Genomic DNA, 27,908 nt, shown 5'->3' on the forward strand with positions numbered 1-27,908 from the left:
TCAAAACCATAGGCCCAGTTGTAATGTTTGAAAATGTTTTGTTGTTGTATAATCATTTTGCATGTTCACGTTTATTTGTACAAGTCTAAAACAAATCAATCACAGATGACCGCATGTTAGGTTTCTGTCTGATTTTTATCAGACACATTAAAAATGTGCTTGTTTTTATCAAAACTCTTGCTAAATCATTTTTTCTTGTCTCCCTAAGGCGAAAGCTGTGTAAAATACAAATATGGAGAAACTATCAGGGTATGAATTATATCATCAATAATCCACGGTTCCACTCTCCTCATTATCATGACTTATCAGGTGTAAATTCCTGTTCTTTGTGTTTCAACAAGTTTGGGTGATCTGTCTGAGATGTTACTCGCCGGTACCAAGGAGTCCCACACCAAACTCGAGATCTCCCAGCTGGGCAGAGATTTCTACAAAGGGATCGTCAAAAAGGACGTCCTTAAGGTTTGCTTCCTTTTAAACTGCTGTTGTATGAAATTCTGTTCAAACATTTTCATGATGCTAACTTATAAGGAACCATAGTTATTGAGAAGGTTCTGCTGTTTGTCTCCGCTCTGGCTCATTAATATCATGGTAAGTCTGTGCTTGATTCTAGAGGAGTCCTTAAGCATCTGGTATTTAGATCTTAGCTTTGGAACGGACGTGCCACAGCTACCCAACCACATTTATTTATACATGAATAGTTCCAATGCCAAAGGAACACTTTGGATCCTCTGTGGTAATACCAGTAGGTTTTATATTTTGGCTTAAGCCAGGGTTCGTCCACACATGTCCTAGAATATTTGCATCTGTATGCATTAGGGGTGCACCGATTGCAGCTTTCTGGCCAATCGCCAATCTGCCGACACTGATTTTTGGTATCGGCAGGTCAGGCTGTTTTGGCTTTTTTTAAACTGACTCTGCCAGGTGTTACAACGTCACAATACAATGTTCCAGTTTTATTTTATTGTAAAACATTGACAATTAAAAACTACTAAACTAACTGAATTAAGACAATCAGTTCCTTTCGTCAGTTTTCAGACAGAGCAGTAGGTGACAGTGGCTGATTTTCAGACCTTCGCAGAGGTAGATAAAATTGGGGGATAAGATCAGCTTCACGTGTAAGTATTACCTGATCGGTGATCACCCAAAATTAGGGAGGGCAGGGTTAGGGTTATTAACCCAATCGTGCTAATTGATTGATGTCCCCTAGTATTCAGTCTGCCATGGTGTAAAACAAAACAGTTTGAACTTACATTTTGTCAGAAGGTGTGAAAATAATAATGGAGGGGAAATGATACAGTGAAGGGCATGCAGGGCATGTTCAGTCAGCACTTTTACTGCTGTTGCCTCTGCAGGTCTTTTCGTTGTATGTCCCAACTGAGCTCTGTCAGACTGGAGGGCAAGTATCTGTGAGCTGCGATGTTCAAGTCTTGCCAAACATTCCCAGTTGGACTTTGGCCCAGACTTTTACTGGGTCATTCTGACCTATCAGTAATCTTTGTTTTAAACTATTCTGTTGTAGCTCTGGTTGTATTTTTAGGGTTGTTGTTTGCTGCTCAAGCTTCAAGTTTCTGCCAGCCCATTATTCAGTATTCATCTTCCCGTCAACTCTGAGTAACCTTCGTGTCCTTGCATAAGAAAAGCCTCCCTGCTGCATGATGCTGCTTTCTCCATGTTTCACCTCGTGGATGGCGTGTTCAGGATGGGCCACTCTTTTAGTTTTCATCCTCACATCTTGAGCAAAAAGCTGAATATTGGTCTCATTTAACCTGAGTACTTTCTTCTAGATGTTTGCTGTACCTCTTCCTCATTGTAATTACTTGTTTTACATTTTGCAATATACAAGAAAACCCAGCAATCTCCTGAAATATTAGTCAAACTCTTGTCTTTTCCTTAAGAGGTCTGGTCTTGGTTGTGAAAGAACCGGCATGGAGCAAACACTCCATGCCTGGTTTGCAGTTGTACTAGGTCTTCCCATTTCCAGAGAAATGTTCCTAGGATATTGTTTGTAACCTAAAACGATACTTTCTCTTCCACTGTTGTCAAATCTGAATGAACTACATTGAAATTTCTGGTTGTATTGGACTAAAACGTGAAAAAGTATAACGTATGAATACTTATGTAAGGCGCAATATGTTACCTGATTGGCTTTTTCTACTTGATTGGGAAATCTGGTATTACTGGCTATTGCTGCTCATCAAAAGCAAGGCAGGCTGTAAATATAATATTAATGTAAACCATGCGTTTTAATTTAGGGTCCCACTTTGGTGACAGTGTAAAAAATTCTGGAAACCATCATCAAGATCGTCTTAGTAAGCCTTGTGAAGGCCGTATCTGTAATTATAGCAAAGACCTTCATTCAGCTTTTTCCTTTCTACTTCTTCTCACGCAATCAGAAAGGCATAGAGGCTCTGTACTTCATCTATTCGGCCATGGAGGATGAGCTGGAGAGGAACAAAGACCATCCTTACATCGCTCCCATCTATTTTCCTACGGAGCTTTACCGCCGCGAAGCCCTGGCCCAGGACCTGCAGTACTTTTATGGAGTGGACTGGGAGAGTCTGGTGAGCAGAAGGCACTCAGCTTCCATGTTACGCCATAGACAGAGTTAGTTTCTTCTGGTGCTCGTGTGTTAATAGTGTGTTTCACTGGGCTTCAGTACACATATAGTGTTGATTTAGTAGATTCATTATTTAAAACAGAACATACAACCCCAGTTCCAATGAACTTGGGATGCTGTGTAAAACATAAATAAAGACAGAATACAATGATTTCCAAATCATTTTCAATCTATGTTCAATTGAATTCACTAAAAAGACAAGATATTTAATGTTTCAATGGGAAAACTTTGTTCAGCTTTTGCACTTATTCACTCTTTTTGAATTTGGTGCAAAAATCACTTGTTTGGAACATTTCACAGATGAACAGGTTAATTGTAAACTGGTGAGCGTCATGATTACGAATGAGGGGAAGCGAGCAAGGACCGGGCGAGGTTCACCACTTTGTGAGCAACAGTTTAGGAACAACATTTCTCATTTTTTCCCATTTCATGATCTACAGTCCATAATATCATCAAAAGAGTCAGATAATCTAGAGAAATCTCTGCTAGCAAGCAGCTGCATTAAAACTGACATCATTTTGTATCAGATATCACCACATGGACTCAGGAATACTTCAGAAAACCGCTGTCAGTGAACACAGTTCATCGCTATATCTTCAAGTTCAAGTTAAAATTCTGCAATGCAAAGCAAAAACCATATCTATCAAACAACAACCAAAAACACTGGCAGCTTTTTTGGGGTCAAATCTTATGTGATATGGACTGACCCAAAGTAGAAAAGCGTCCTGTGGTCTGATGAGTCCACATTTCAAATGGTGTTTGAAAATCGTCATGTCCTCCTGACCAAAGAGCAAAAGGACTGTCCAGATTTTTATTAGCGCACAGTTCAAAAGCTAGCACCTGTCATAGTAAGGGTGTGTGTTAGTGCCCATGACATGTGCTGAAAGGTACACACAGGTTTTGGAGCAACGTATGCTGCCATCCAAGAAACATCTTTTTCAGGGACGTTCCAGCTTATTCCAGCAAGACGGTGCCAAGCCACATGCTGCAACAACAGAGTGGCTTAGCACTAAAAGAGTGCAGGAACTAGACTGGCTACCTGCAGTCCAGGCCTGTCTCCCATTGAAAATGTGTTGTGCATTATGTAAATAAGACAATAGAAACCCAGAACTGTTGCTGGAGGTGTATATCAAGCAAGAATGGGAAAGCGTTCGACCTATAAAGCTCTATCAATGAGTGTCTTCAGTTCCCAAATACATTTTACACAACGTCCCGACTTCTTTTGAATTGGGGTTGTATTTCTTGATATCAGCGAGTTCTGACACGGAATAAAAAAACGCATTCTTCTGCGTCAGATAAGCCCGTCCCCAGCCACGACGCTTTGGGTGAAACGGATTCACGAAGTGGGGAAGAAAGACCCGGGGATGTTGGTGGCCCACTGCTATGTTCGCTACATCGGAGACCTGTCGGGCGGACACATGCTCAACAACGTGGCCAAGAAGGTCCTCAGGCTCCCCGCGACGGGGGAGGGTCTCCGATTCTACCAGTTTGAGGGAATCACCAGCCACAAGGGCTTCAAGCAGCTCTACCGAAGCAAGCTGAACGAGGTGGACGTGGAGATGGAGACCAAACTGAGCATTGTGGATGAGGCCATCAGGGCCTATGACTACTCACTGCTGGTGAGTGAGCGGGCACGATGCCTGTTAGCAAATTTATTGAGGGAAAAACATTAAACATAAATGTGACGCCGTTATTTTTGAATATGAATAAAGTAAAAAAAAAAATGCATGTATTTTCAGGTCACTGCAGAGCTTGAAGAAATTGGAAAGACCAGCAAAGAGGAAGCTACAGGTTTTGGACATAGTCATGGTGCCGGGGCAGGTGCCATGGGAGGTGAGGGCAAGTGTCCGTTCTCTTCAGGTAATACAGGTAAGAGGTTCAGAATCAATCTAGTACCTCATACATCTGGGTAATGCTATTAAAAATAAAACAGAAGTCAAGTCACGTTTATTTGTATAGCACATTTCAGCAACAAGAACAAAGTGCTTTACATATAAACATCAAAATCACCAAGCAAACACACACCAAATATGTTGATGAATATCCAAATTACTAATCAAAGGCGACTCTAAACTGGTGGGCTTTAGCCTCGATTTAAAGGAACTCAGTACTTCGACATCTTTGCAGTTTTCTGGAAGTTTGTTCCAGATCAGAGCATAGAACCTAAATTCTCCTTCTCCATATTTGGTTCCGGTTCGGGAGATGCAGAGTAGACCAGAACCAGAACCTAAGAGGTCTGGAAGGCTGATACAACAATGACAGATCTTTAATGTACTTTGGTGCTGGGCCACTGACATTACACCCTCAAGGTTTCATAAACAGGGGAAGGTATGAACAAAAGAGCGAATATCAAGATAACAGCAGCAATATGTAATTTTACTGACTGAGCAGCTGCTCTCTTACATTGTCTGAATGTACAAGCAGAAAATTAAAAGTTGTCCTGGTTTCAGTGTCTTGAAGACATGCCTGTAGCGTATCACCTGCTGTAACTGAGTTGATTTGTTAGGATTTATGGATAAATAAAGCTGGTTGTCATAAATACAACATTGAAACTGCATCCCATGCTGTCTGATAATGTCACCAAGTTAAAGCATAAAAAATAAATAGAATTAGCTCTGAACCCTGCGGTACTCCACAAGTAACGCCACTGTTCCTGTTGACTGCACCTGCTTCCTTCTTTTTAATCTCATATCTTAACCTATTGAACTCTGACCTTCATCTCCTCCTTCTCTGTGTGCAGCTGCCGGCGAGAGCGCCACCTACCTCAGCCACATACCCAATCAGCTGGCTGTTGCCGCCCTGGTTGCCATCCTTGCTGGCTTCACAGCGTGGTATTCTCTGAGAGCTCCTTGAGGGAAGAACTTGGTGTCGTTTCATTGCAAATGGAGCCCAGCTGCATTAATTTAGTGTTAGCACTTTATTAGCACTTTAGGGCAGTTTTTTTCATTACTGTGGATCATATATAGCTTGGCTTCCAGTATTGCAGTTAGGAATGAGGAAGCTTTTCTGATAATATATGCATGTTGTGTAAGAATTAAAATGCTTGCATCATGTATGCCTGCAAACAGTATTTAGAGAAGCTTCATCCTCCAAAGAACATTGAAACACTGAAACCTCTAGCAAGGAGGCTAGTTTTGTTTTATATCAATATACACTGAGGCTGAAGATGCTCTGTACAAATGTGTATTTGTTAAACAATAAAAAGTTTTAAATGTCATAACAACTGCTCTTGGATTTTTATCGCATACAGTATAGCTTTCTCGCATAGGTGGGAGGCTTCAGATAAATTTGTTTAAAACTCCCGTTAGCCTTTTCCTTCTTTAAGTTGCAAAACAGACTGGACTGGAGACTCAGCAGTGAAGCTTTCAACGGGAAGGGACAGAGCAGAATGGACCTCTTGATGAAACTGACGTCCTTCGGTGTTCGCAGCAAAACGCTGCAAATCTTTGATAGGTTTGTTATTGAGAGAGTCATCTCTTTTGCTGTCATCTTTTGGGGCAGCAGCATCAGAACCAGAGACTTTAAAAGGCTCAACAAAGGCTGATAAAGAAGGCTGGAAATTTATGGAGCAACGGAGGATTTATAAAAATCAAGGAAATTATGGACAAACCTGTGCAGCCTCTATAAAAGAGGCTTCATCAGTGCTGCTGTAATACAGCTTGATAGGAGATCCATCTTGCCCACAGCAATCAGCATCTTCTCTTTGAAGGAACTTAGATAATATGACTTACAAAATGTCATTCATGATCAGTAAAGTATTTCTGAATTAAATCATCATAAATGATGTAACATGCAGGGTTTTGTATCGATATTTTAAGATTCTAAGGGGGTACCTTGCTCTTAAAGTTTTACAAACATTTTACCATGGCTGACTGGCTTCAGTTGTACATATAGACATGTTTCAGAAATCCAGAAAATCTGCTTTTATTGGCGTGTTTAAGATATCTTGCAGAAACCTGGTTCGAGCTGCCAAATTTATTTACTGTCGATTTGATAGACACATCTTCAGAAAAAGTGCATTCAACTTCATTATCATCACTCTTTGTACAATTAAGAAAAACAAAATAATATTTTCTACACTTGTTACTCCATTTGTATTAGCCGATGGTGACATTTTACCATTATTCATGCCATACATTCATTCTCAAAACTTACCTTGGTGGAATCGCCACTCACAATATGGCGGACACGCCGGAGAGGCAACAAAGTGATGCATCGCGTCATCTAAACTTCTTCGCTGAAACTCATGATTGGTGTAGCTTTTAACCAATCATCTTCTTCCTTCTCCTCGGAAGGCAGGCTGCGCACTGAGAAGGTAAACAAAGCTTCTCAATTTCATATTTTCTACAAACCACGTTAGGGTGAATTTCACGTGTTGGGCTGTTAATGAATGAAAGTTACTTTTTGCACAGTTTTTAATATTAACAGACTTATTAATGTGCTCTCGACATGACCTCCAGTGACAGTTTTGTAACTGTCCCCCAAATGTCAGGTGCTGGTCATGTAAACCTCACTACACTCCAACAGTTTAACACAATACTGAGGGAATGCCAAACAACTTTATTATCACACATGTATTCTACAGGAACGACATAATAATTATATTATATCAACCTGAAAAAACTGCAGCCGTGTAAAACGACACTCAGGAGTTCCTTTACCGTAATACACCACATACAGCGCATCCAAGATGTAACCTAAAGCAAGCTGGTTGTGTCTGTTCACTTGACTGCAGTAGTAGGTAGTAGTAGCATAAGATGTCCTGAAATTATTTTAGCACAATTTGACTGTTAGTTGGGGGGGGTTTTAAGATCTGTAATTCAGACTTTAGAGTTGTGAAATCACATATTTAAATGTTATATTATTATATTCCTGCCTCAATAAGGTGGCAACTCTGAAAACAAGAAAGATGGATAGCAATTCAATCTCTGAACCCAAATCCAATGGAGTGAAGAAAGGAGGAGCCAGGATCATTGTGGATGACAATGATGAGGGTCTTAGGTAAAGACCTAACGGGGCCTTTCACCTGAAATACCTACTCTATGGTGAGATGTTTGAAGTGTTAATAACTGTATTTTATTTCTCTCTTTTTCAACAAGTCCAACCGACCTGTCTGAGATGTTAGCCGAGGGCACCAAGGAGTCCCACGATCGAGCAGAGAACTGTCAGTTCGTCAAAGATTTCCTCAGGGGTCACATCATCAAGGATGTGTTTAAGGTTGACTTTAAAAATACACATACTTGACATGTTCAAAATACACAGGGCCCTATGATTGAAAATGGTCGTACTTTCCTTTAGAACATTATCCGATTTTTTGTTTTGTTTTTTTACCACTTCTGCATATACTGTAAATATTTGCATTTCAGATAGAGAACCTATTAAAATTGTTGTTGCGTATGGTTGTTCTGAGCTATGTGCAAGTTTAAATACCTCAAGCTCCATAAACTGGTTTACCAAACAAACATGGAGATCAATTCAAACATCTGAGTTTTGGAAACTCAGCTGCTTTGGTCCATTTAGGGAGGTGTGAATGCGCAATCAAACAATCAAACTCTGGTCCGCCTTCACACCTAGGTCTCGGTTCAATAACAGTCTGCAGACTTGCTTTTGCTCTTGAAAGCATTGTGGGTAAATACAGCCAAAATAACTGCGCAAGTCTCGTGCTAGCAGGAGAAATTGGTCGTGGTCTTCTACCAAAGACGAAAGAGAAATCCTACAAGCGCTAAAATCTGATATCACTCCATTTTTGTTTATGTTTTGTGAAGAATTAGGTTGCGCTCACGTCTTCTTCAGAGGTTTTTGTAATTTCCTTCAGTGATTTTTGGTACAGCGCCACCACAGGCCATGAGGTGAACAAGTTTTTCAAATGTTTGGATAATTTGTCACAATGCAGTGCGAAAGTGAAACGTACCACTTTCAGTGTAGTAATTTTGGTCCCCAGTCAAACCTGATAGTATGAATGAAAACACGCAGAGTTTAAAGCAATTGTGCGCTTCTTTTTTTCTCTTTTATATTCAGAGAGCCACAGTGGCTTTGTACTTTGTCTATTCAGCGATGGAGGAGGAGATAGAGAAGAATAAGGACCACCCTCACATAGCTCCAATCTATTTTCCTGCGGAGTTGCACCGTCGTGAGGCCCTGGCCCGGGACCTGGAGTATTTTTATGGAGCGGACTGGGAGAGCCAAGTGAGCACAAAGCACAGTCATAGTTTACTCTCTATGTAGTTTGTCACATTGTTTTCATTAATTCTCTGCAACAAATTGTGTTGCTGTCAGGAAGCTCATGACCAATGAAAAGCAAACTTGTCATGGCGGCGTTCTCTCCGGCAGATCAGCCTCTCTGCAGGCACCAAGCCTTACGTGGACCGGATCCACGAGGTGGGAGAGGCAGACCCGGTTCTGTTGGTGGCCCATTCCTACACCCGCTACATGGGGGATCTCTCAGGAGGACAGATCCTGAAGAAAGTGGCCCAAAGGGCTCTGAAGCTGCCTGCATCGGGAGAGGGTCTGAACTTCTACCAGTTTGAAGGAATCACCAGCCACAGGGGCTTCAAGCAGCTCTACCGCAGCAGGATGAATGAGCTGGAGCTGGACCCGGAGGCCAAACAGAGGATTGTAGACGAGTCCAATAGGGCGTTTGGATTCAACATGATGGTGGGTGAGCAGGATGGGTCCAATAAAGCTGTAACTAGAAGGTTGAAGTTAACATGGGTATTATTCATTCTTTAATCAGGTGTTCTCAGAGCTTGAGGAAATTGGAAACACCATCAAAGAGGAAGTCCAAGAGCAAGTCTTTGGGCATGCAGAGCTCATTCAAGAAGATGATTTCAACAAGTGCCCGTACTATGCAGCTAAAATGGGTAAGGTGCCTTTGCTGTTCTTTAGTGTAAATTATCTTCTTTGTCCTCTCCTCTTGTTCTTCATTTTTTTCCTTCTTTTCTTTTTGTGCCCATATTTCTGGCCCTCCTTGTGTCGTTTATGTATTCCCTTCTTCAGTCCACACACACTATATGCCTTACATCCCTTTTTAACTTCTGCTTCATCTTCCCTTCCTTGTCTTACCTCCTCTGTTTTACTTCCTTCTTTGTGTTCTACCGTTCCTTCTATCCTTGTTCCACACATACTTAAAGCTTGGCCCCCGTAAAAATATGTTATATTTTCAAATGGCTTCAGTGAAACTCAGAACTCTCAAAAGTGTCTAAAAATGTCTGCATGTTTTAAAGCAAATGTGTAGGAACATTGTACGAATGTTTTTACAGAAAGTTAACACTGCATATCACTGAACGCACCGTCTCCATGGTAAATCGTGATGGCAGCATCATGCTGTGGAGATGGAAAAGTTAAAGGGCTATTGAATGTTGACAAGATAGTTCAAAGTACTAAACAATGTGAGTGTCAATGTGGTTTGATTAGATTTATTGTTCAACCCAATGTTGGATGACTAAAACAGTTGTTTCATTTATTTCTTGGTGGAAGAACTATTATATAAACAGTTCTTATCTACTTGACATAATTAAACTGTCTGTTCTCCGTGCCTAACCTTCCCCTCTCCTCTGTACAGCTGCAAATGGGAATCCAACCTATGCGCTCCAGTTAGTCAAGACGCTTGTGGGTCGTCTGCCCTGCCAGGTGGCGCTGGCGGCCTGGGTTGCCATCTTTGCTGGCTTTACAGCCTGGTACCTTCTGTAAGCTCAGGCAACTTTCATCAGCCTTTAAAAAAGTTCAGGATAAAATGGCTGTTTAAACCATGTTAAATTTTTTTGGGGGAAATAAAATTTTTTTTTTTTTTTTTTTTTTAGTAACTTCACATGTAGGACTGGAGTTAGTCTAAGAAGATATTACATGTCGCGTGACAGTGAGATCTTCCTCCATGGTGCTTTGCTTTTTTTTAAGATTCTGAATTCTGTGGGCATACAGTTATGAGAAATTTGTGAGAAAAGCTAAAAGTTTAAACTTGTGACATGTCATCCAAAATCATAAACTGTATTGAATGTAAAGTAGTTGTAGAGTAATGGAGAGTGTTATGTTGTTTTAAAAAATGCTCTGTGCAAATGTGTGTGCATGTGTAAAAGTAAAAATCCTTAATGTCACTACAGTGGCTCCTGGGTAATATTTACAGTTCATTTCAAATCTTCTGCTTGTAATCCTTCAGACAATGAAAGCAGACAGAATCTATGAAAACATTCAAAAGGTAAAGTAAAAGAAAGCTTTCCTAGTTTTTTTTCTTTTTTTTTTTTTTTGTTGCACAGTCAGGAGCAAATAAAGTTGAAACTTTTCAGTCAGCAGATATAAGCGTTTCACCTGACGCAACTTAATGACGTAGCTGCTTTGAAGCGCCAGGGGGCGCTGTTTGCCCACATTTAGGCTACTTGAACAAGAGAGCGGAAAAGCACGGACTGGATGCTGCTGGACTGGCAAACACCCGAACGAGTCAGTGTGAATGTTTCTATATCATGTTAAAAACGTTGCATCCAATCAGTCCTTTGCTACTGCAATATTACACACAATAACTGCAATGAGGACTGCATTTTGATATATTGTGGTGCCATACCTGATGGCCGAGCCCAATTGCTTTATTATTCAAAAAAGTGCAAGAAGACTTTGTTGAAGTTATTTTTTTATGGAAATAAAAACATATACACTATTTCTTAACAATGGTGAGAGACTGATAGGATTTCTAAGTCCCCAAGAATTTTCATCTTTATACTATTTATTTTCAATAACAGTCAGTGCAAACAATATGCATGATTGTACATTCATTCCATTTTCATCAGTCCAGTCCTCCTGTCCTATCGCTTATATAAGCAACTATTGAAAACTTCCGAAAACTTTCTCAAAGCCTTGTTTATCTATGACCCGTCCAAAACGAGTGGAGAAATAAAACGTGTCTGGACTGCTGTATCTCTTCAGTTTCAGTATAGTCTCACTTGCAGAGTCTCCAGTATCCGCAATGGTCATAACGTCTGACACAGGGAGGTAGATGTCTTGACGCTTGCCCCAGAAAGTGAGGTGAGAAATTTTGAGCGTGGTTAGGGACGGGTCCAGGTACATCATTCCCACAACTCTTCTGAAGAGATGACTGGCAATGTAGAGCATGCCACCAGCAAAAAGCGCAATCCCAGTTGAGTAGCTGACTAGATATAGGGAGACAATTCCTTGGAAGTAGAGGAAGTACACCGGGGGTAAGATGACCAACGTGATTGCAGTCTGAAACAGCTTGAGCCTGGACACAGCTCTCAGGAGCCTAATGTGAGGCATGGTGTAAATCATAGAGTATTTCTGTGTCGATAGGTCAGAGTATCTGACCAGGGTTGTGATTTTTGGCGTGAGGTTTCCACAACAGCTCTGAAGGAGCGGAGTGTGAGCTGAACAAGGCTGAAAACAGCCCAAGAGAAGAAATGATCTTCTGGTGCAGGTCAGGGCCTGAGCAGTGAACCTGGACAGAAATATTGGTCTGATCTGTGGGAAAGAAACATTTATTAGAAAAAAAACAACAACAACTGTGTAGCCCAATTGTGAAAATGCCCGATTTAAAGCAAAACCTTCTCAAATGTACAGTAATCCGTGTAACCAAGGCTAATTTTTAATTCTCTAAACCTTCAGGGGGAAATTACTCGTTTTAGTTGACTGTCAACATGCACTCATTTTACGTTATGGTCTACAAACATTAAGACAAGAGCTAGATAAATTATGAAGTATTCGGTAGAAAGCCAAACTTTTATGTAAGCTGCACTTGTAATTATGAATGACATGCTAACCTGGAGCTAGCTGATAAACTGGATTTTACTTTTCGTTGCTAATAAAATAATATTATTAAAATAATATAAATATCTCACCATAATGCTCATCACGACTGACGAGTGTAGTTTTCTTTTTTTTTTTTAAAGAAAAATGAAAACAAAAGGAGAAGTGACCAAAGTCAACCTGAATATGCTAGGAGCATGCTAATATGAAGCTAGCCTACAGACCGACCCGGAAGAGTTTAACAAAACAAGCCGTCTTTGATTACCCAAATATTTCTCCCCTTTACGGCCCTGCGTAAAGACATAAAGTCAAAAGTGTATTCGACGTTATCTGCTTTATTACTGCTGCCATTATTCCATATATAAAATAACATAGCCGACTAGCGCGGGTATCACGGAAATGCTAGACTGCCATATCCGCTGGGAGGTGCAACCTGAAAGTGTTCCGCTTGTCCGTCCATCCGGGTTAAATGTCCCACCGGCTCTCTGCGGGTATTTGTTTCGCTCTAAATCTTACAATGAACATTTCTAAAATGCTATACCGTACGAGTGGAATATAGTCCTGCGTCGAGCCGTATTTTAGGAAAATGACCGCTGCAGGACAATAAATGTCACATTCAAGGGCGACTTTGCCTCTGCAGTTTGAAGGTAATTTCTGCTTTCCGACTCGAAACTCAGAGGACACGAACAAGGGAAAACAAGGAGAACCACCATGCTTCAGCTGGGAGATGAAGTCACCCTCTACTCGCTGGTCTTCGTGTTGGTCCTGCTGGGAACCCGCAGCCCCTTGTGGTCCACCGCCCTCACGACCTCCCTCTATCTGTTTGTAGCCATGTTCAGGTTCCCGCAGCTGGCGACCAGCAGGGTACGGCAGGTACTGAACCCAGTAGCGGGAAAGGCTTCCGCGATCGCTCACCGAGGCGGTGGACACGACGCCCCGGAGAACACGATAGCAGCCATACGGGAGGTGAGAGTCGGTGCCAACAAAGACAGAACTTTCCACTTCTCTCTAGTCCGTGAAGGAATTTATTTGGGAGAACTCCACTAATTAAAATTGTGATCTTACTGGGTTTTATTTATGAGTATCGGAGTAAAGAGGGCTCACTGCAGTTTTTTGTAATACAATCATTCACTGCAGGTTTTATATCTGTTGTATGACACAATTTGATTCACATTTTGCAACCTATAGTTATATAGTTCTTTCTAGATAAGAACTTACTTCCCTTTTATTTATGAAGAAAGCAAAGTTTTTCCCAAACTTCTCAGTTTTAACCAACTTCATCAACAAAACTGGAAGTGAGAGCTGAATTTTTCTTTTCCACAGATAAACATTTTAAAATATGCTGAACAGTATAGATTGAGTCAAACATTTATGTTTCGCATGTTCTTGAGGTTTTTCCCATTACCTTAAACTTGTTCTCCAAACTTGTTTTGCAAGTATGACTTCAGAAAAAAATGTCTATTCATCCTTCTTTAGTTTGACTTTTCACCTCAAGTGAAAAACAAATCTGTAAAAATTAAACCTCAGATTCCAGGTTCAGGATATCTTTTATTGTCCTTGTAAATAAATTTAACAGCAGAACAGTTAAATTTGCTGTTAAATTGAATATGATTACCCAGCATTGAACCTCACATTTGAAGTACTGTTTTAGTGACTGGGCTTTTCTTAATCTGCAAAAATGTATCAAGCTAAGAAAAAGACGAGGACCTTACTAAGGACCTTATAAGGCCCAAAGTTGCTGAATGGACTGAACTTTAACAGTGACCGCTTCTTTCAACATAGTACAACGTGTCCAGACGACTTCATCTGGTCAATTATAGAGCTTGTTGCTTAGCAACAGCATGTATTACCAATCCCGTACTCGACTTAATACGTCTGATAATTGTGTACCAAATGTTTCTTTGCGATACTACAGTAAAAACATTTTGTACTTTCAATCATCAGCGCAGATCCCTAAATAAAAGTTCTGACGCAACAGTGACACCTAGGGGCTCAACTCGCCTCCTACATGTAATTTTAAACAGTTTTCAGAGAAACTGGATGTTGAGATCAGCCTTGTCAGCGTCGCTCTTTCAAAGGATTTTGTAGCACCTATCTAACCTGTTAAATAAACTTAACTAAATAAAATAACTTTTTTTCTTCAGTTTTGTCTGAAAAATGTTTTCTTTTTGAAAATCTCACGTTGCATGTATGCATTTCTTTCTTCCTCCGCTTACAGGCGAGTAGGAATGGTGCGACCGGTGTTGAGTTGGACTTGGGGTTCTCTGCAGATGGGGTCCCAATCCTCATGCACGATGACACCGTGGATCGGACCACCAACGGTTCGGGCCCACTCAACAAGATGAGCTTCTCTGAGCTGCGCAAACTAGATGCATCTGCTAAACATCGATTCAGGTGAGAAAAGGACAAAACAGAATGCAGAAGGATCTAAACTCCTGTACACATGTCTGTCTTGCTGTTGGGTAACAAGATGATCAAATGATTGAATTCAAAGGCAGAATGTAGCATTTAATTTATAAAATACACATATTATTGTGAGATGAATATAAAGGTATTGTTTTGGTTATTATCTAATCAGAATACAACTCCTCGTTTCTAAGGCCTGACTTATGAATGAGCTCTGCTTTTCTCACTAGGTCCAAGTTTGTCGGTGAGAAGATCCCAACTCTGGAAGAGGCGGTGGAGGAATGCATCAAGCTGAAGCTCACCATCTACTTTGATGTCAAAGGTCATCCAGATGAGGTGCAGCCAACAAAACTAACAAAACAGAGTTGATGATGTGCAGCCGGTCAGCTGGTTTTATTGATTTGCATCCAGGTGAAAGTGCAAAAGGATACTGGGCCTCTCCTGTGCGTTGCAGAAATAATCCTACCTCTCTCGAACGCTTCCACATTCGGTCACTGCAGTTTATATTACTGGAGTGTTTTGTGCAACAGATTGAAGTAAAGTGGAAAGAATAGTTATGTACTAATTTGTATCACTTTTGTAAGGCACCGTAACACGAGGTCCAACAATGGAGACAATGGCTGAAATGAAATCTTCATTAAAAACTAAAACAGATCTAAAGGCTTCATCTGAACAACATAGAATAAGAGGATAATTAGTGATAAATGGGTGCAGATATGACACTAATATAGTGTCATTTTTCTTCAATAACATTTAAATATACTGATTGCTTATATGGAGCAATAAAGATAAAATTAAAGAAGCTTATTATTAAATCTTGTCACACTTTAGTTTTGAATTAATACTGAACGTGTTAAATTTGTTTTTTTTTATTAAAAAAAAAGGAAAATCATATCAATATTAATCAATATTAAGTGTGACAGAGATGCACATGTGTTCGGCCAGACGGCTCTGTGATTCCAGTTTGTATTCAGGCTTTTAGGCACTTAATAACTAAGTTGGTTGATGCAGTGTTGAATGTTTTCAGTTTATTTTTTTAGGTTGTGACATTTTTTTGAGTGGAGGGCCCACAGCGGTGTGTCTGTACTCGCACCATGTGGTCGTTTGGAAACAGAACAAACAAAAACACTTGCTGCAAAAAAAAAAGAAACAAAAAAACTGACTGACCTTCTGCATCCCTCTGTTTTTCCTTCCCGTCCAGTCGGCTGCAGCGCTTAAAGACTTGTACAAGAAATATCCGGTTCTCTACAACAGCAGCATCGTCTGCTCCTTCCAACCCAAAGTCATCTACAGGGTAAGAGCGTGGTTGATCTCTGGAAACCTTTTTTTTTTTTTTTTTTTTTTTTTAAAGCAGAAGGTTTAAAGTTAATTTTACCCAACCCCTACATGGCGACATAAGTTCCCAAAAGATTACATTTGTCGTTTTTGTGTTACCTTTATCCATTTTCCTTAGAGCGACGCTTGCTTCGCTGCTTTGCTGTGAAATGTTATGGTTACACAATCCAGGTCAAACCCATCCCTCAAAAACAAGTTTCCACTCGCACTTGCCTGTGAAGGCATCACAAAAAGCCATAAATCTGCTTGATCCGAGTTGTTTTAAGCATGCACGCTTGTATTTATTTTTCCCTTTTTTATTTTGCGTGCTTTCTCGTTGGTAGCTGTTCAGTTGTGTTCTCGACGGCCGTAGCAGGTGATTCTCGCCGTGTTTGAGAAAGCTGCTTCTGACCTGCACATACTTTCAATTCAGGATGAACCGATACGAAAAGCCGTTATTAAAAGTGCCACAATATATTGCTACATTGCTTCTAAATTTGAGCACTTCTAGTTTAGATATATAAAGGTTATTACTCAAATGCAACTTGAATGATTCAGAATTTAAGACAAAATATCTCCTCATGGGCTTGATTGTTTTGCATGTTTTAATACCTTTGCACTTTGAGAAATCTTAAATTATCTTAGCCAGCGATGTTTTGTTTTTTTTAACTTTTGTACATTTGTTAGTAAAAAGAGATAAACCTCGGTTTAAAAATAACTCACAGCAGTTAAATCTGTGGTTTCCTCTATCAGATCTTTCCCGTCACATAGATCTGTCGATGCTGCTACAGTTCAGAGTTTCAAACATTTTTTTGTTTTGTTTGCTTTGTTTTGTCCAGATGAGACAGAGCGACCCTGAAGTGCTCACGGCGTTGACCCACAGGCCGTGGAGCTTGAGCTGTCTCGGCGACGGTACGCCACGTTTTTCCTCGCTATGGCAACATCACTGGATGATGATGATGGACATCTTGTTGGACTGGGCACACCATCACCTGCTGTGGAGGCTGTGCGGCATCTCCGCCTTCCTGATCCAGAAAAACGTCGTGTCGCAGTGAGTTTAAGCCAGTCGGTCTTCGTCTGAAATTCAACACTTGCTCTGAAGTCGCGCTCCCACGACGATCCAGAAGGCTTATGTTTTTATCATGTCGACATGTTCTCCATGCGCTCCTGTTGAACTCATCCTCGTACGTGTCTTCCTATCTGCAGGGACTATGTCCAGTACTGGACTCGAAGGGGAGTGGAAGTCGTAGCCTGGACCATCAACACAAAACTGGAGAAAGATTATTTCCAGGAGGTGCTACACATCAATTACATCACAGACAGCCTTGTGGAAGATTGTGAACCTCATTACTGAGACACACTGTCAATGGCTGCCCACAACGTCTCGTTATCAGATAACATCCTTAAAATGAAAGAGGATGTTTCAAGTAATTACTCCTCAGCTATCAGTGTCAACAGATAAGGCCCTCTTCTCACCAGACTCGGACCATGTGACAACGTTCAAACTAAACGGAAATATCTACCGCGGTGCGCCAAGAGCTCAAGTGTGATTTTCTTTGTTAGAGTTCCCCCACTGCTTTTAGAAAAACGCACACACCTCCATGCTGCACATATGCAGCTTGCTGCGGTGGTTGAATGTGATGGTGGAGGAGCAGAAACCTATCGTATTTACAGAAATTTTTCTCAGATTGCAAGGAAACTTCATTGTGAAACGGTGATACCGTTCTGACAGAAAGGTATAAAAAAAGCAGCAACTTTCCACTCAAGTTTTTTTTTCTCCCTCCCCCCAAATTTGCTACAATCTAGCAAAATTTAAATAGCTTTGAAGATTACAGGGCTATCCCAATCTGTTGTGAAGAGGGTCGGATAAATCACATGTTCCAGTTCTGTAAACTTAAGCTGAGTTTTATCTGTCGATTTTCAAACTTTTTAAACTTTGTTTCTAACTTCGTAATAAGAGGTCATGTATCAGGTTTTGTGTTTCCTTTTAGACACTTTATAAATATGATCAATTCAGTTGCACATGTGGTGCATACAGAGATTTTCAGACAGTGTCCTTGTGCTCTTTGTCTTAAACAGACTCGTGTCAGACTGTCTGTGCAAAAGTCTTTACAGGGTTTTCTGGGCTCCTCAGTTTATCTTTGGACAACGGCTGCTAGCATTAAACTAATATTTAGTTTAGTTTGACGGTTTTTTTAAAGAATCCTTTGAATTTATTGATTTGGCCACTTAAAGTGCAAATCCACCGTGAAAAGCTCTTAACTTAAGGAATAAAACAGTTTTGTGTCTGCAAACGTTGACTTTTAAAAGAACCTTTGAATTTTAGCAGAGTACATATGAACACGTACTCAGTACCACTCTGGTTTGAGCTCTTTCACAAAGAACAATGAGCAGGAACAGAATAAAAAAGTCGCAAACAATCCCCACTGCAAGAACCTGGTGGTGGCAGCTTCATTGGTTTTCTGGTCAGAGTTGGTGTCCTGTATTGAATCGAATACAGGACAATCCTGCATTTTCAGTCTTTGTTAAGTAAATATTCACCTTTTTGACATAATTTTAATCTGACTAAAATGTACCATGAAGAAAACAACCAATGTCCAAAAGATTAAAGAACCATAAGAGAACTTCCATTTGAAACAAAATGGAGGGGGGAAACATGACAAATTAAGACTTTTCCACAGAAAGACTTCTGTACTCAGGATTTTAATAAGTTGTTTGTTTGTTTCCTGTTTTTATTTTGCTTGTTGTTGATGCCTGTGACGTTTGTCCTTCCACACGAAAAGGGAGCGTGTGATAAACTACCTATAATATGTCTTGTTTATGAATATGAAAAATGACTGAGAGTCAATGCGCTGGTTTAATGCAGATCAGTCTTCCTCTACGCTCATGTTTGGAAAAACTTTTGATTTTAAGCAGGCATAAATTTTTTTTTTTTTTTTTTTGGTCAAAGTAATTTATCTCCATTTATTCAGAATAGTGGGAGTGGCACTGAAATACTGTGATTTATGACAATAAATAACCAAATCTGGAAGCAAGAAAGTAAGTGCATAAGCAGAAAAAATTTAGAAATGTTGAAAAAAACAAAAAGTTTGTGTGGAGTTAAAATCTCTAAGGTAACAGATATCTTTGGAAACTGTTTTTAAAACATCCGGCCATCCTTGTTCTTATGTGAGTTTTACAGTTTGTCTTTGTTAATTATTAAATTACACACAAATGATCACATAGTTACATTATGGGTAAAGGGGGAAAAAAGGTACTTTTGGTTCAATTGGGTTTACTTTGGTAAAACTGCTTTTATGGTAGACCTACTTAGAGAAACATAAAATGAAATATAATAGATGCATTAAGATATTTATTCCTACTTATTTCTAAACTGCTCTCAATCTTTTATTAGCTGTTTATATATATATATATATATATATATATATATATTGCAGATTATTTCTGTTAAGTCCAGAAATGTCCATTTAAAGAATAAGAAACTATCAAACAAATGTGTTTTTAGTGTTTTAGTAAACCGTGGTATTGTACAAATATGTAAGCAGGCAACTGGTCTCTCTCTGCAGACTGAGTAAACTGAAAAGAAGCAAATAACGAGCCGCGCCAATTACGCGTGTGATGAACGAAATCACAATAAGTGAGACGTCTTTGTAGAATGCAGCTGTAACTGATAATGTATACTTGAGTATTTCAGGGCACGTGATTATATTTCTGCTTGTGTTTTACTAACCTCACATCTTTTACACTCTGTACAGAAAGTGATTGTAAGCGGTCATAAAGTGGAATGCCTATTTCATTGTCCTAAAATATAACAATGTTTGGGTTCTTATGGTGGAATATGTCTGTGTTTATGTGTGGAAGGAGTTTTCGGAGCAGAAACGGATTCACGTTGGATCAGGTTTTTACATTTTGTAGCATCTCGGTTGATCTGATTGTCAAGCAATCCAGCAGTTCCTCTACAAGAAGGAAGACAATTCGTCTGCAGTAAAAAGGCAAAACCCTCTAAAGAACATGGAATAGTACAGATGTTACTTTGTAAAATGATTAAAGTCCAGTTTGTGTAACACATTTCAGCAACAAGGCAGCTCAAAGGGTTTTAGATCATAAAAACATAATGTATTTACCAATTATTACCTATTGTCACATACCATCATCAATCAACTCAAATATGTTGATCAATGTTTCACTCTAAACCGCTGAGTTTTTTTTAGCCTTCATTTAAAAGAAATTCAGTGTTTCAGCGTCTTTGCAGTTTTCTGGAAGTTTGTCCCAGATTAGTGGTGCATAGCTGCTGAATGCTGATTCTTCATTCTCCCTCTCCCCCCCCCGCCCCCCCAAATAACTAATTTGTTCATGTCACAACCTCAAACTTTAATGTATTTTATTGGATAGAGGCTCCCAATTGAAACAGAAAATGAAATCTTGGGAGAGATTTTGCTTTTTCATTTTTATCTCCGTGTAAATAAAGCTGTTCTGTGATGACCTCGGAGTGCCGTTATCAAACAAACGGCATCACAAAGAACACAGCGGGCAGAAAACAATATCCTAAGCTCCAGTTCATGACCCAACAAGGAAGGCCGTTGTAGAAATAAGTTAACATATGGAAGAGGTTGTCGAAGGTCGGCTAGCGAGAATGTATAAAACCCCTTGGGCTACACCTACAACACCATGTGTATCGGAAAACTAACACTGTTTGTACATCAACCACATTGTGAAACATGGCAATAGCAGCATTGTTCTGTGGGGACTTATTTTCTTCAGTGGAAAAAGAGAAGTTGGTCCATGTGGAGAAATGTAGGAAAACTTTAACTGGAGACCGGGGGGAGGATGGGACAAATTCCACCTTCTAGCAGGGCAATCCAGAGCTGTGATGGTTTAAGACTAAAGCCAAATTTATGTTAGAATGTCCTAGTCAAAGTCCATTGGTGTTAACACTATCCATCCGATCTGAGCAAAGAAGACTTTCTGACTTGGTTGGGCTAAATATAAGCTAAAGCCTGTTGCAAATTAAAGTAACTTTGCTCACTTGGGTCACATAAGCTCTTCTTGACCAAATCTGCATGCAAATACCAGACAATGGGAGCTGCAACATTAATATCCAGCTTTTTATTAATTTTTAGATGCCAAAGCTAGGTGGTTTTTGGTGAACAGCTAGCAGAAATGAAGGGATTTTAAATGTGTTTAAGTCTTTTGAGTTCTCATGTGATTTATTTATTTTGTTTGTTCAGTTTAGTTTAAGGAGGTGTCATTTATTCATCTAGCAAAAGTTTTCTGACTTCACTGTTAACCCTGTAGCATTGTGGATGATTAACTCGCTGCTGTCTGACCCAGATAGTGTGGATGAATGGGGGGAGGCGGAGGGTGACTGAGTAGTATTGGATATCACCGCAGATAAGCCTGTCTGAGCCGCTTCTCGTCTCCGCTGATCTCCAGGAGCTAAACGCAGACGGTCGGCTGACACTCAGGTGGTTTTGTTCACCGGAACACCAGCTGCTACCTGTGCTTTACGGCCCTTAGATCCCAGAGTGATGCTATTAACGGATCCCGCTAGAAACAATTAAGCCACCGTAGAGCTAAGTATCCATGGAAACCGGAGAGCATTTGTTAAATAATCACGAAATGCTGAGCCACTGTGTAGTGAAACTTTGTTAATTAACAACCACGCGGACTGGAAAACATTTGGTCTCTGCTTGTAGTGGTTTATTAGGTGAAAGGTGAACACTTGGTTCCGCCTACGTAGATTAAAGAGAAACAAGGCTAGCGGAAACCAAGGGTTTTCAACTTCAAAATAAAAGCCTACGCTATATTCGCCAGCATGACAACAACCGAAAGGCATAGTGGAAAATGTTTTATGTTATTAAGGGTAATCTTAAAACAAGTGTTTCTTTTAAACTTGTTTAAAATATATTTTACAGAGCGCTTTAATAATTCACTAACAAAACCGTGTTGCAACCTCAAACAGTAAAACAATGCATCTAAAACATCAATTTCTGGGGGGTTTTATTGCACAATGTTCCAGTAAAAAAGATAAATCTGTACTAAAATAATATATTTAAACAATTCACTATACATGCATCATTTGTTTAACACTGATTTTATTTAATTAATTACATACTTTTACCTCAATATTTGATCAGATACTGTTTAAAGAGAAAAAGATCTACATTTCAAATAACATATTTCGATGTTTTACGTTGCTTGTTGTTTCAATTGTTTTTTTTTTTTTAGATATGATGATGAAATAAAGTTGATAAAAAGGCTATAAAGTGTCTCGTAAGCAATTTCAGTGTTTAATAAACAATACTGATCCAAATACTGACCCCTAGGGGACTCCAAAAATGTCTAGTCTGTCCTCTAAATGAGTGGATTAACGATGTACCTTTTGATGATGCAACCTTTACTGGTAGCGTAAGGGTTTTATTTTGAAGTTCGCCACCGGAAGCTTTAGAATTTTCAATGAGTAGCTTCACAAAGTACGAGCGTGATAGTTCCTAGTCCTTATGAAAGTAAAGTGCGCTTCGCCCTTGTAATCTGTCAGAGGAGCGGGCGTATTGCAGTCATCTTCGGAGCTGCAGCGGTGTTCAGCAGATACAGTGTCCGGCTCAGAGAGTCACAGTCCTCAGGCGTCAGGAAGCGTTCATCCCTCCTCCTGTGCACGGTCCCCGGCACCCTGGACCCGGGTTCTCCTTGAATGACCTACACAGTACCCTAAAGAACACGCAGTGGTCCCATTGGCACCCGGAGGACAGCAGCCGGTTCGGAGCGCACTGCTATAAAACACAGCAGCTGACGGAGCCAAACAGAGCGAGTCCCATGCAGGCTTCTGGCCGACCTCAGAGCGGCTGACCCCGGGCGACAAGCCGCAAAGCAGGACGCGCTGCGTCACGGGGAGCGAGCTGGAAGTTTACGGTGAAGAGTTTAAAGGTGGTCACCGGGGAAGAGGCACACACTTGAAGGGCTTATTACTGCGTCCTGACATCACATGATGTACACAATCACCAGGGGTCCCAGCAAACTTGTTACACAAAGGAGGACAGGTGAGTGAGAGGCGGGGCGGGTTATCTAATGAAGCTTCACGGAGGAAAGTTTGCTCGTTTGAGTTTTTTTTTTTTTTTTTAACTGCACAAGGTTAAACAGTTGGATTTCACCTCAGGTCCCACCCAGCAGGTCGAGAGCAAGTTCAGCGACTTGAAGCTAAAGCCCACCTCTTGGCTCACCTCAAAGTGAGTACACTCCGTCTTTATTCTATTACCGCACCTGTAATTATGGAGTTTTGTTTACGCGATTCGCGCTGGCAGCCGCGTGGGCCCAAAATACTTCTTCCCACGTGGACTAGCAGTGCGATCATGTAACGCCTCGACGTGGCCTGCCTCCATTATCGGACGTTTCTGTTTTTTATTTTCCTTTTAGACCCGCTCTCCCCCTTAGAGACTCTCTCAGGTCAAACCTTTGTCTACGTTTACTTTAGAGTCACATTTCGACGTGTTATAACGTTGTTTCTATGGGGCGTTCATGATCGGTTGTAAAATCAGGTTCTACCTGTAAACCCACATCTTCTGGAGCCCTTTCATATGCTAGTCATTTTCCGCGACTCAATAATAATGAATAATAATGTTTTGTTTTGTTTTGGGGTTGTTGTTTATTTTTTTGGGGGGGATGGGCTTTCATAAAAAATGTCCAAGTTCTGATTTTTTTATTATTGTTATTATTATTATTATTATTCAGCAAAGATGGCTGCATATCAGGAAAAATTGGTATTTCTCATAATCTTGTTATACTTTCTCATAATAATGACTGATACGAGTGGCAGAAATGGGCTTTACACCACACAAATTAACACAGAATATTTCTAATAATTTATGCTTCTTTTTTGGATTTTATGATCAGATATAGTGATTTGTTTTTAAATGTGAAATTTAGATACAACCTGTTTTTGTTTTTCTGTTGGACACAAACTTATATTTGGCCTGATTATTTTCTTATAATAAGAAGGAATCTATTTAGGCTTCCAACCGAAACTAAACTTGTTGTAATTTTCCATTATATCCTTGACCAGCAGTCGAACATGGGCTACTGCTAGTCAATAAAAAAAAAAACCCTGAAAAATTGGAGAACCATTGATCAAGACAAGTTCAACATTTGCTCCATGGCATTAAAAATAGAGACGATTTAAGACTAACTTTCATAAAATGAATGCATGAGCCTTCTTATACAGCCTAAACAAGGTTCTGTTGTGAACCTCATGTTTTACCTCGGTTTCCCAGCTGCTGTTTGCTCCCAGTGGGTTAAAAGCTCAGCCTCAATTCACTTAACTTGCCTCAACAAATATGGCTTCTCTAACGATCGGCGCGCCGTCCTCCCCGCAGCTCTCCGCCTCCGAAGATCGTCTTCAATCGGCTCAACGGGAAGCGCCACAACGGGACGGCCACGCAGAAGAACCAGAGCCCGGCCGCAGAGGGATTCACACCGGCGCACGAGGAGAACGTCAGATTCGTCTACGAAGGTAAGGATCACCGGATCAGTGGGGCGCGCGCGGGGTCAGACGTCCCGATCTGATCCCGAAGCCGACGTTGATCTTGTTGCGCAAAGTGTGTGAGAGTCGGAGGTCGAGAAGATCGGAAGCAGGGCGGGTTTTGATGCGAACTTGCGATTCCGTGGGAGCGGATATCGTCTGTTTTTAAGCATTTCAAATTTGATATCGTGTAAAAATGAGACATGGGCTGTCCGTACATCCACCTGACCTCAGGTTAAGAAAGTGACGTTTTATTTAAACATGAATCCATGTTTAAATTGATACCTGACCCGTAGAATAATAAAAAAAAAATGTTTTAAAAAAAATTCACAAAGCAAAACAAAAGATCTCACAGAGAGAGATGTATCATGCAGAACAGAAACAAAGTCACTGACATGTATGTCAAAAGCACGTTCAAGGCAAAGGCCTCTTTTTCTTGAATTTTCTTCCACATATGAGGGACTTTGGCAAATTTGTATTCCCATTCAGAAAAAAATACCCCAGAGGAGCTCTGCTCTTCTCACTGTGACGCCATGTTATGATTTCTCGTTAAACAGATGGCGTAATTAAATCTAACCCAGAACAGGTTCTCAAGTTAATTTCGATGTGTCCCGTCTACAGTAATTAAGCACCATTTTTCCCAACGGCGCTTCAGAAATCGAAGGTCGCTTCGAGTTACTTTAATGTGGGTCAGCGCGGACTCGGCGTCCCTCGGTGGGAAAATAACAGCTCGGACGGCTGGGTTTGTGTAAATCAGCAACTTTCTGTTTCCTTTGGGCTTTCGCCAGGAAAGATGTGACTCTGCTGGTTGTTTGTTGCCGCAAACTTCAGCTCTTCGTCGTTGCTGGATCTAAAAGAAGAAATAAAAACCAGTCCCTTAAACCAGCTTTCCTGCATTAATGTCACTGGGATTTGGATTTCAGATACGGCAGCCTGAGAAGTAACAAGTTGATTAAAGATGCAAAACACTGAGACCTTTTGTTCCATTTTGTCAAATTATTTCAATTAGGGCTGCAACAAATGATTGATTTACTCAGGGATTTATTCTATTGATTAGTCTGATGATTAATTGATTAATCGGACAAGGAAAATTAGCACATTCTGCTGTTTTTTCATTCAAGTCGTTTATATGCATATTTTTTGGATTACTTTTAGTAGTTGAACAGCAATAGGTGCTTAATAGATGTTTTTGTTTTTACTGAATTTAAACCAAGAGATGCCAAGTCTTTACCACTTGAGGAGTTTTGGGTAAAACATATTAGCAGTCAAGCTATTTTTAATCTTTAATGTAAATATTTTTCGTACAGGTTTGGATTAATTATTGCTCTAAGTATGTTCTCCAGTATCATCAATTTCTAAATTAGTTGACGATTATTTCAATCAGCTAATCTCAATTAATCGGATTAATCAGCCCAAATTTGAATGTATTTTTACGCTGATTTTAAAGTAGCGCCCAAATTGTGAACTGGAAGGAATTTATTTTGCAGATAAAAATCAAATCCATTGTAATCGGTTGCATTAAGAAGTCCAGCTGTGTGTGTGTGTGTGTCTTGGTCTCAGTGTCTGACGTCCTGTGTGTGTGTCTGACTGTGTGCAGTATGGCAGGAAGTGGAGCAGAAGCTGGAAGACCGAGGGGAGTCAGCTGACAGCAAGGGGCCGGTTCAGTACGCAGAGAAGACCCCCGGCACTGTGATGAAGAGTGAGTTACCTCCACTTCTGCAGCTCACGCAGCACAAAGCACAGCCGTCCTCATAAAGCTGATCTCCCGTCTGATTTGTGTCGGGCGGCTCTGTTCCCGCTCGGTGCCCTGCAGAACTTTGAACCAGTAATCTCACCTGGTGTTGATTTATTGGCTTGATTTCGGAAGCGCTGCTGTTATCACCCCGGTTGACTCAAATGCCACTGTGTCTGTGGGGGGTTTTTTTCTGTCTTCCCTCCATACGCAGCCTGAGGCCGGCTTTTAAAACGGCGTCTTGCCGTTCAGTTTGAGAGGATCTGGCTGTTCCAGATAAACCGGCTCCAGTTTGTAGTTGCAACAATTCTGATGGATTATTTTTAACTTAAGTAGCCAGCACTCTTATATAACTGAAAACAGATATTGACTTCCATTTGCTTTGTATACAGACTAATTTTTAAGCCTTTTAGTTTATTTCCTGTATTGTTGCTCATGTTTTTTTTTTCCTCTCCTAAAAATCGCTATAATCTAAGTCTTAAACGTCCCAAAGACTGTGCTGAAATGATACATGAAAAAAACAAGAAAAGCTTCATGGTGAGCGTAGAACTTAAGTAATAATCCAATCATTTATTATTTAAAATTAATAGATGCCATTTGATCATCTTTGACCTATAAAGACAGGAAACCCAAACTGAGACTCCATACCGTTCATCTCCTCTGATTAGGTTGAGAATACTTAGTTGAAGTTCAAATAAGCAAGAAAAAGTGAAATGGAGAAGATTGAAAAGAGGGAAGAGGAAATGTAAGAAATTAAAGGAGAAAAATCAGAGAAATGAAGAAAAAAAAATAAGGAAGGAGGGAGAATTGAATGTAGAAAAGAAAGAAAGGAGGAAGAAAGATTTAGAAAATTCTGGTTAAACTTTTGAAACATTTTATCAACATTTCAAATGGCTACCAGTAATTTCTTTCTGGATTAACCACCTTCACACTGAGCTTGATCTGTTGCTCACTTTCTGTTTGAAGCGTGGTGCATCCACTGAAACACGTTTAAAAAAAATTTTTTTTTAAACTGACCTCCAGTCTGAGCCACACGACAAACTCTTGACCAGAAGCTGATTCTCCTTTTTCTCTCCTCCTCTGCCCAGACTTTGTGCCTATAGACCTGGAGGAGTGGTGGGCTCAGCGCTTCCTCGCCAACATCGCCAACCTGTCGTAACCGTACGAGAGCGTCCACCGAAAACGAAGCAAGCCCGCACCGGCACCGACCGCGAGGTGACCGGAGACGAGCCCTTCTCCCGGGGGGCCGCGGTGCTGTGTGTATTTTTCGGAATCTGATTTTAAAGCCCCAGCTTTACGCTGCTGTAGAGAAATCTGGGTGTGCAATATAAACTCGTCCCCTCCAGTCCCTGAGCGGAGCAGCGGCGACCTGAATGTGGACTCTTGACAGAACTGACCTCATGTTGTGCTGCATTAAAGGACACCTCTCTCTACTTGAACAATGTATGAGAAGCTGTGGGATTTTTCTCGTCTTTAATTAGACACGCACAGCTCTGGGTACGTTTTGGGTGTTTGGATGTTAAAGCTTGAGAAAGTAAAGGAAAAAAAAAAACATTTTCAAAACTTTTTGTGTGGTGTGGTTT

The 27,908-nt window shown here is 40.4% G+C and overlaps 5 protein-coding genes across 5 annotated transcripts; 4 read left to right on the forward strand and 1 right to left on the reverse strand.

The window, feature by feature from the left end:
* The first annotated feature begins 209 nt into the window (after positions 1 to 209).
* On the forward strand, positions 210 to 5,827 carry LOC106945955 (heme oxygenase 2-like). The gene is made up of 6 exons (XM_015029972.1): positions 210 to 249; positions 342 to 459; positions 2,394 to 2,561; positions 3,913 to 4,236; positions 4,357 to 4,486; positions 5,358 to 5,827. Exons 1-6 carry the CDS (start codon positions 233 to 235, stop codon positions 5,468 to 5,470), a joined length of 870 nt encoding a protein of 289 aa, XP_014885458.1. The 5' UTR covers positions 210 to 232; the 3' UTR covers positions 5,471 to 5,827.
* Positions 5,828 to 6,826: 999 nt separating this feature from the next.
* On the forward strand, positions 6,827 to 10,707 carry LOC106945958 (heme oxygenase 2-like). The gene is made up of 7 exons (XM_015029976.1): positions 6,827 to 6,932; positions 7,503 to 7,618; positions 7,717 to 7,834; positions 8,636 to 8,803; positions 8,948 to 9,271; positions 9,351 to 9,477; positions 10,179 to 10,707. The coding sequence occupies exons 1-7, from the start codon at positions 6,864 to 6,866 to the stop codon at positions 10,304 to 10,306; spliced, it is 1,050 nt and encodes a 349-aa protein (XP_014885462.1). The 5' UTR covers positions 6,827 to 6,863; the 3' UTR covers positions 10,307 to 10,707.
* Positions 10,708 to 11,156: 449 nt separating this feature from the next.
* tmem186 (transmembrane protein 186) lies at positions 11,157 to 12,782 on the reverse strand. Its single transcript, XM_015029979.1, has 2 exons — positions 12,454 to 12,782; positions 11,157 to 12,076 (listed from the first exon to the last, which is right to left on the reverse strand). Exons 1-2 carry the CDS (start codon positions 12,463 to 12,465, stop codon positions 11,426 to 11,428), a joined length of 663 nt encoding a protein of 220 aa, XP_014885465.1. The 5' UTR covers positions 12,466 to 12,782; the 3' UTR covers positions 11,157 to 11,425.
* Positions 12,783 to 12,823: 41 nt separating this feature from the next.
* Positions 12,824 to 19,910, forward strand: gde1 (glycerophosphodiester phosphodiesterase 1). The gene is made up of 6 exons (XM_015029978.1): positions 12,824 to 13,327; positions 14,580 to 14,755; positions 14,998 to 15,103; positions 15,969 to 16,061; positions 16,921 to 17,132; positions 17,288 to 19,910. Exons 1-6 carry the CDS (start codon positions 13,073 to 13,075, stop codon positions 17,433 to 17,435), a joined length of 990 nt encoding a protein of 329 aa, XP_014885464.1. The 5' UTR covers positions 12,824 to 13,072; the 3' UTR covers positions 17,436 to 19,910.
* A 2,344-nt stretch (positions 19,911 to 22,254) lies between these two features.
* On the forward strand, positions 22,255 to 27,888 carry mcrip2 (MAPK regulated corepressor interacting protein 2). Its single transcript, XM_015029980.1, has 5 exons — positions 22,255 to 23,118; positions 23,235 to 23,304; positions 24,448 to 24,584; positions 26,191 to 26,292; positions 27,414 to 27,888. The coding sequence occupies exons 1-5, from the start codon at positions 23,064 to 23,066 to the stop codon at positions 27,482 to 27,484; spliced, it is 435 nt and encodes a 144-aa protein (XP_014885466.1). The 5' UTR covers positions 22,255 to 23,063; the 3' UTR covers positions 27,485 to 27,888.
* Positions 27,889 to 27,908: the final 20 nt, after the last annotated feature.

Source organism: Poecilia latipinna, unplaced genomic scaffold (assembly GCF_001443285.1).
Source record: "Poecilia latipinna isolate Pla-1442-1.1 unplaced genomic scaffold, P_latipinna-1.0 Scaffold169, whole genome shotgun sequence".
NCBI classification, from domain to species: domain Eukaryota; kingdom Metazoa; phylum Chordata; class Actinopteri; order Cyprinodontiformes; family Poeciliidae; genus Poecilia; species Poecilia latipinna.

What these genes read in the sequence shown, in the direction of transcription:
- LOC106945955 (XM_015029972.1), top strand. An exon ending in TCAAAAAGGACGTCCTTAAG is followed by an intron (nt 460 to 2,393) that starts GTTTGCTTCCTT and finishes TCACGCAATCAG; the next exon opens with AAAGGCATAGAGGCTCTGTA. An exon ending in GTTCTCTTCAGGTAATACAG is followed by an intron (nt 4,487 to 5,357) that starts GTAAGAGGTTCA and finishes CTCTGTGTGCAG; the next exon opens with CTGCCGGCGAGAGCGCCACC.
- LOC106945958 (XM_015029976.1), top strand. Translation starts at nt 6,864, where the DNA reads ATGATTGGTGTAGCTTTTAACCAATCATCTTCTTCCTTCTCCTCGGAA. An exon ending in GACAATGATGAGGGTCTTAG is followed by an intron (nt 7,619 to 7,716) that starts GTAAAGACCTAA and finishes TTTTTCAACAAG; the next exon opens with TCCAACCGACCTGTCTGAGA. An exon ending in TCATCAAGGATGTGTTTAAG is followed by an intron (nt 7,835 to 8,635) that starts GTTGACTTTAAA and finishes TTTTATATTCAG; the next exon opens with AGAGCCACAGTGGCTTTGTA.
- gde1 (XM_015029978.1), top strand. Translation starts at nt 13,073, where the DNA reads ATGCTTCAGCTGGGAGATGAAGTCACCCTCTACTCGCTGGTCTTCGTG. An exon ending in TCTGCTAAACATCGATTCAG is followed by an intron (nt 14,756 to 14,997) that starts GTGAGAAAAGGA and finishes TTTTCTCACTAG; the next exon opens with GTCCAAGTTTGTCGGTGAGA. An exon ending in AACCCAAAGTCATCTACAGG is followed by an intron (nt 16,062 to 16,920) that starts GTAAGAGCGTGG and finishes TGTTTTGTCCAG; the next exon opens with ATGAGACAGAGCGACCCTGA.
- mcrip2 (XM_015029980.1), top strand. Translation starts at nt 23,064, where the DNA reads ATGATGTACACAATCACCAGGGGTCCCAGCAAACTTGTTACACAAAGG. An exon ending in ACCTCTTGGCTCACCTCAAA is followed by an intron (nt 23,305 to 24,447) that starts GTGAGTACACTC and finishes TCCTCCCCGCAG; the next exon opens with CTCTCCGCCTCCGAAGATCG. An exon ending in CGTCAGATTCGTCTACGAAG is followed by an intron (nt 24,585 to 26,190) that starts GTAAGGATCACC and finishes GACTGTGTGCAG; the next exon opens with TATGGCAGGAAGTGGAGCAG.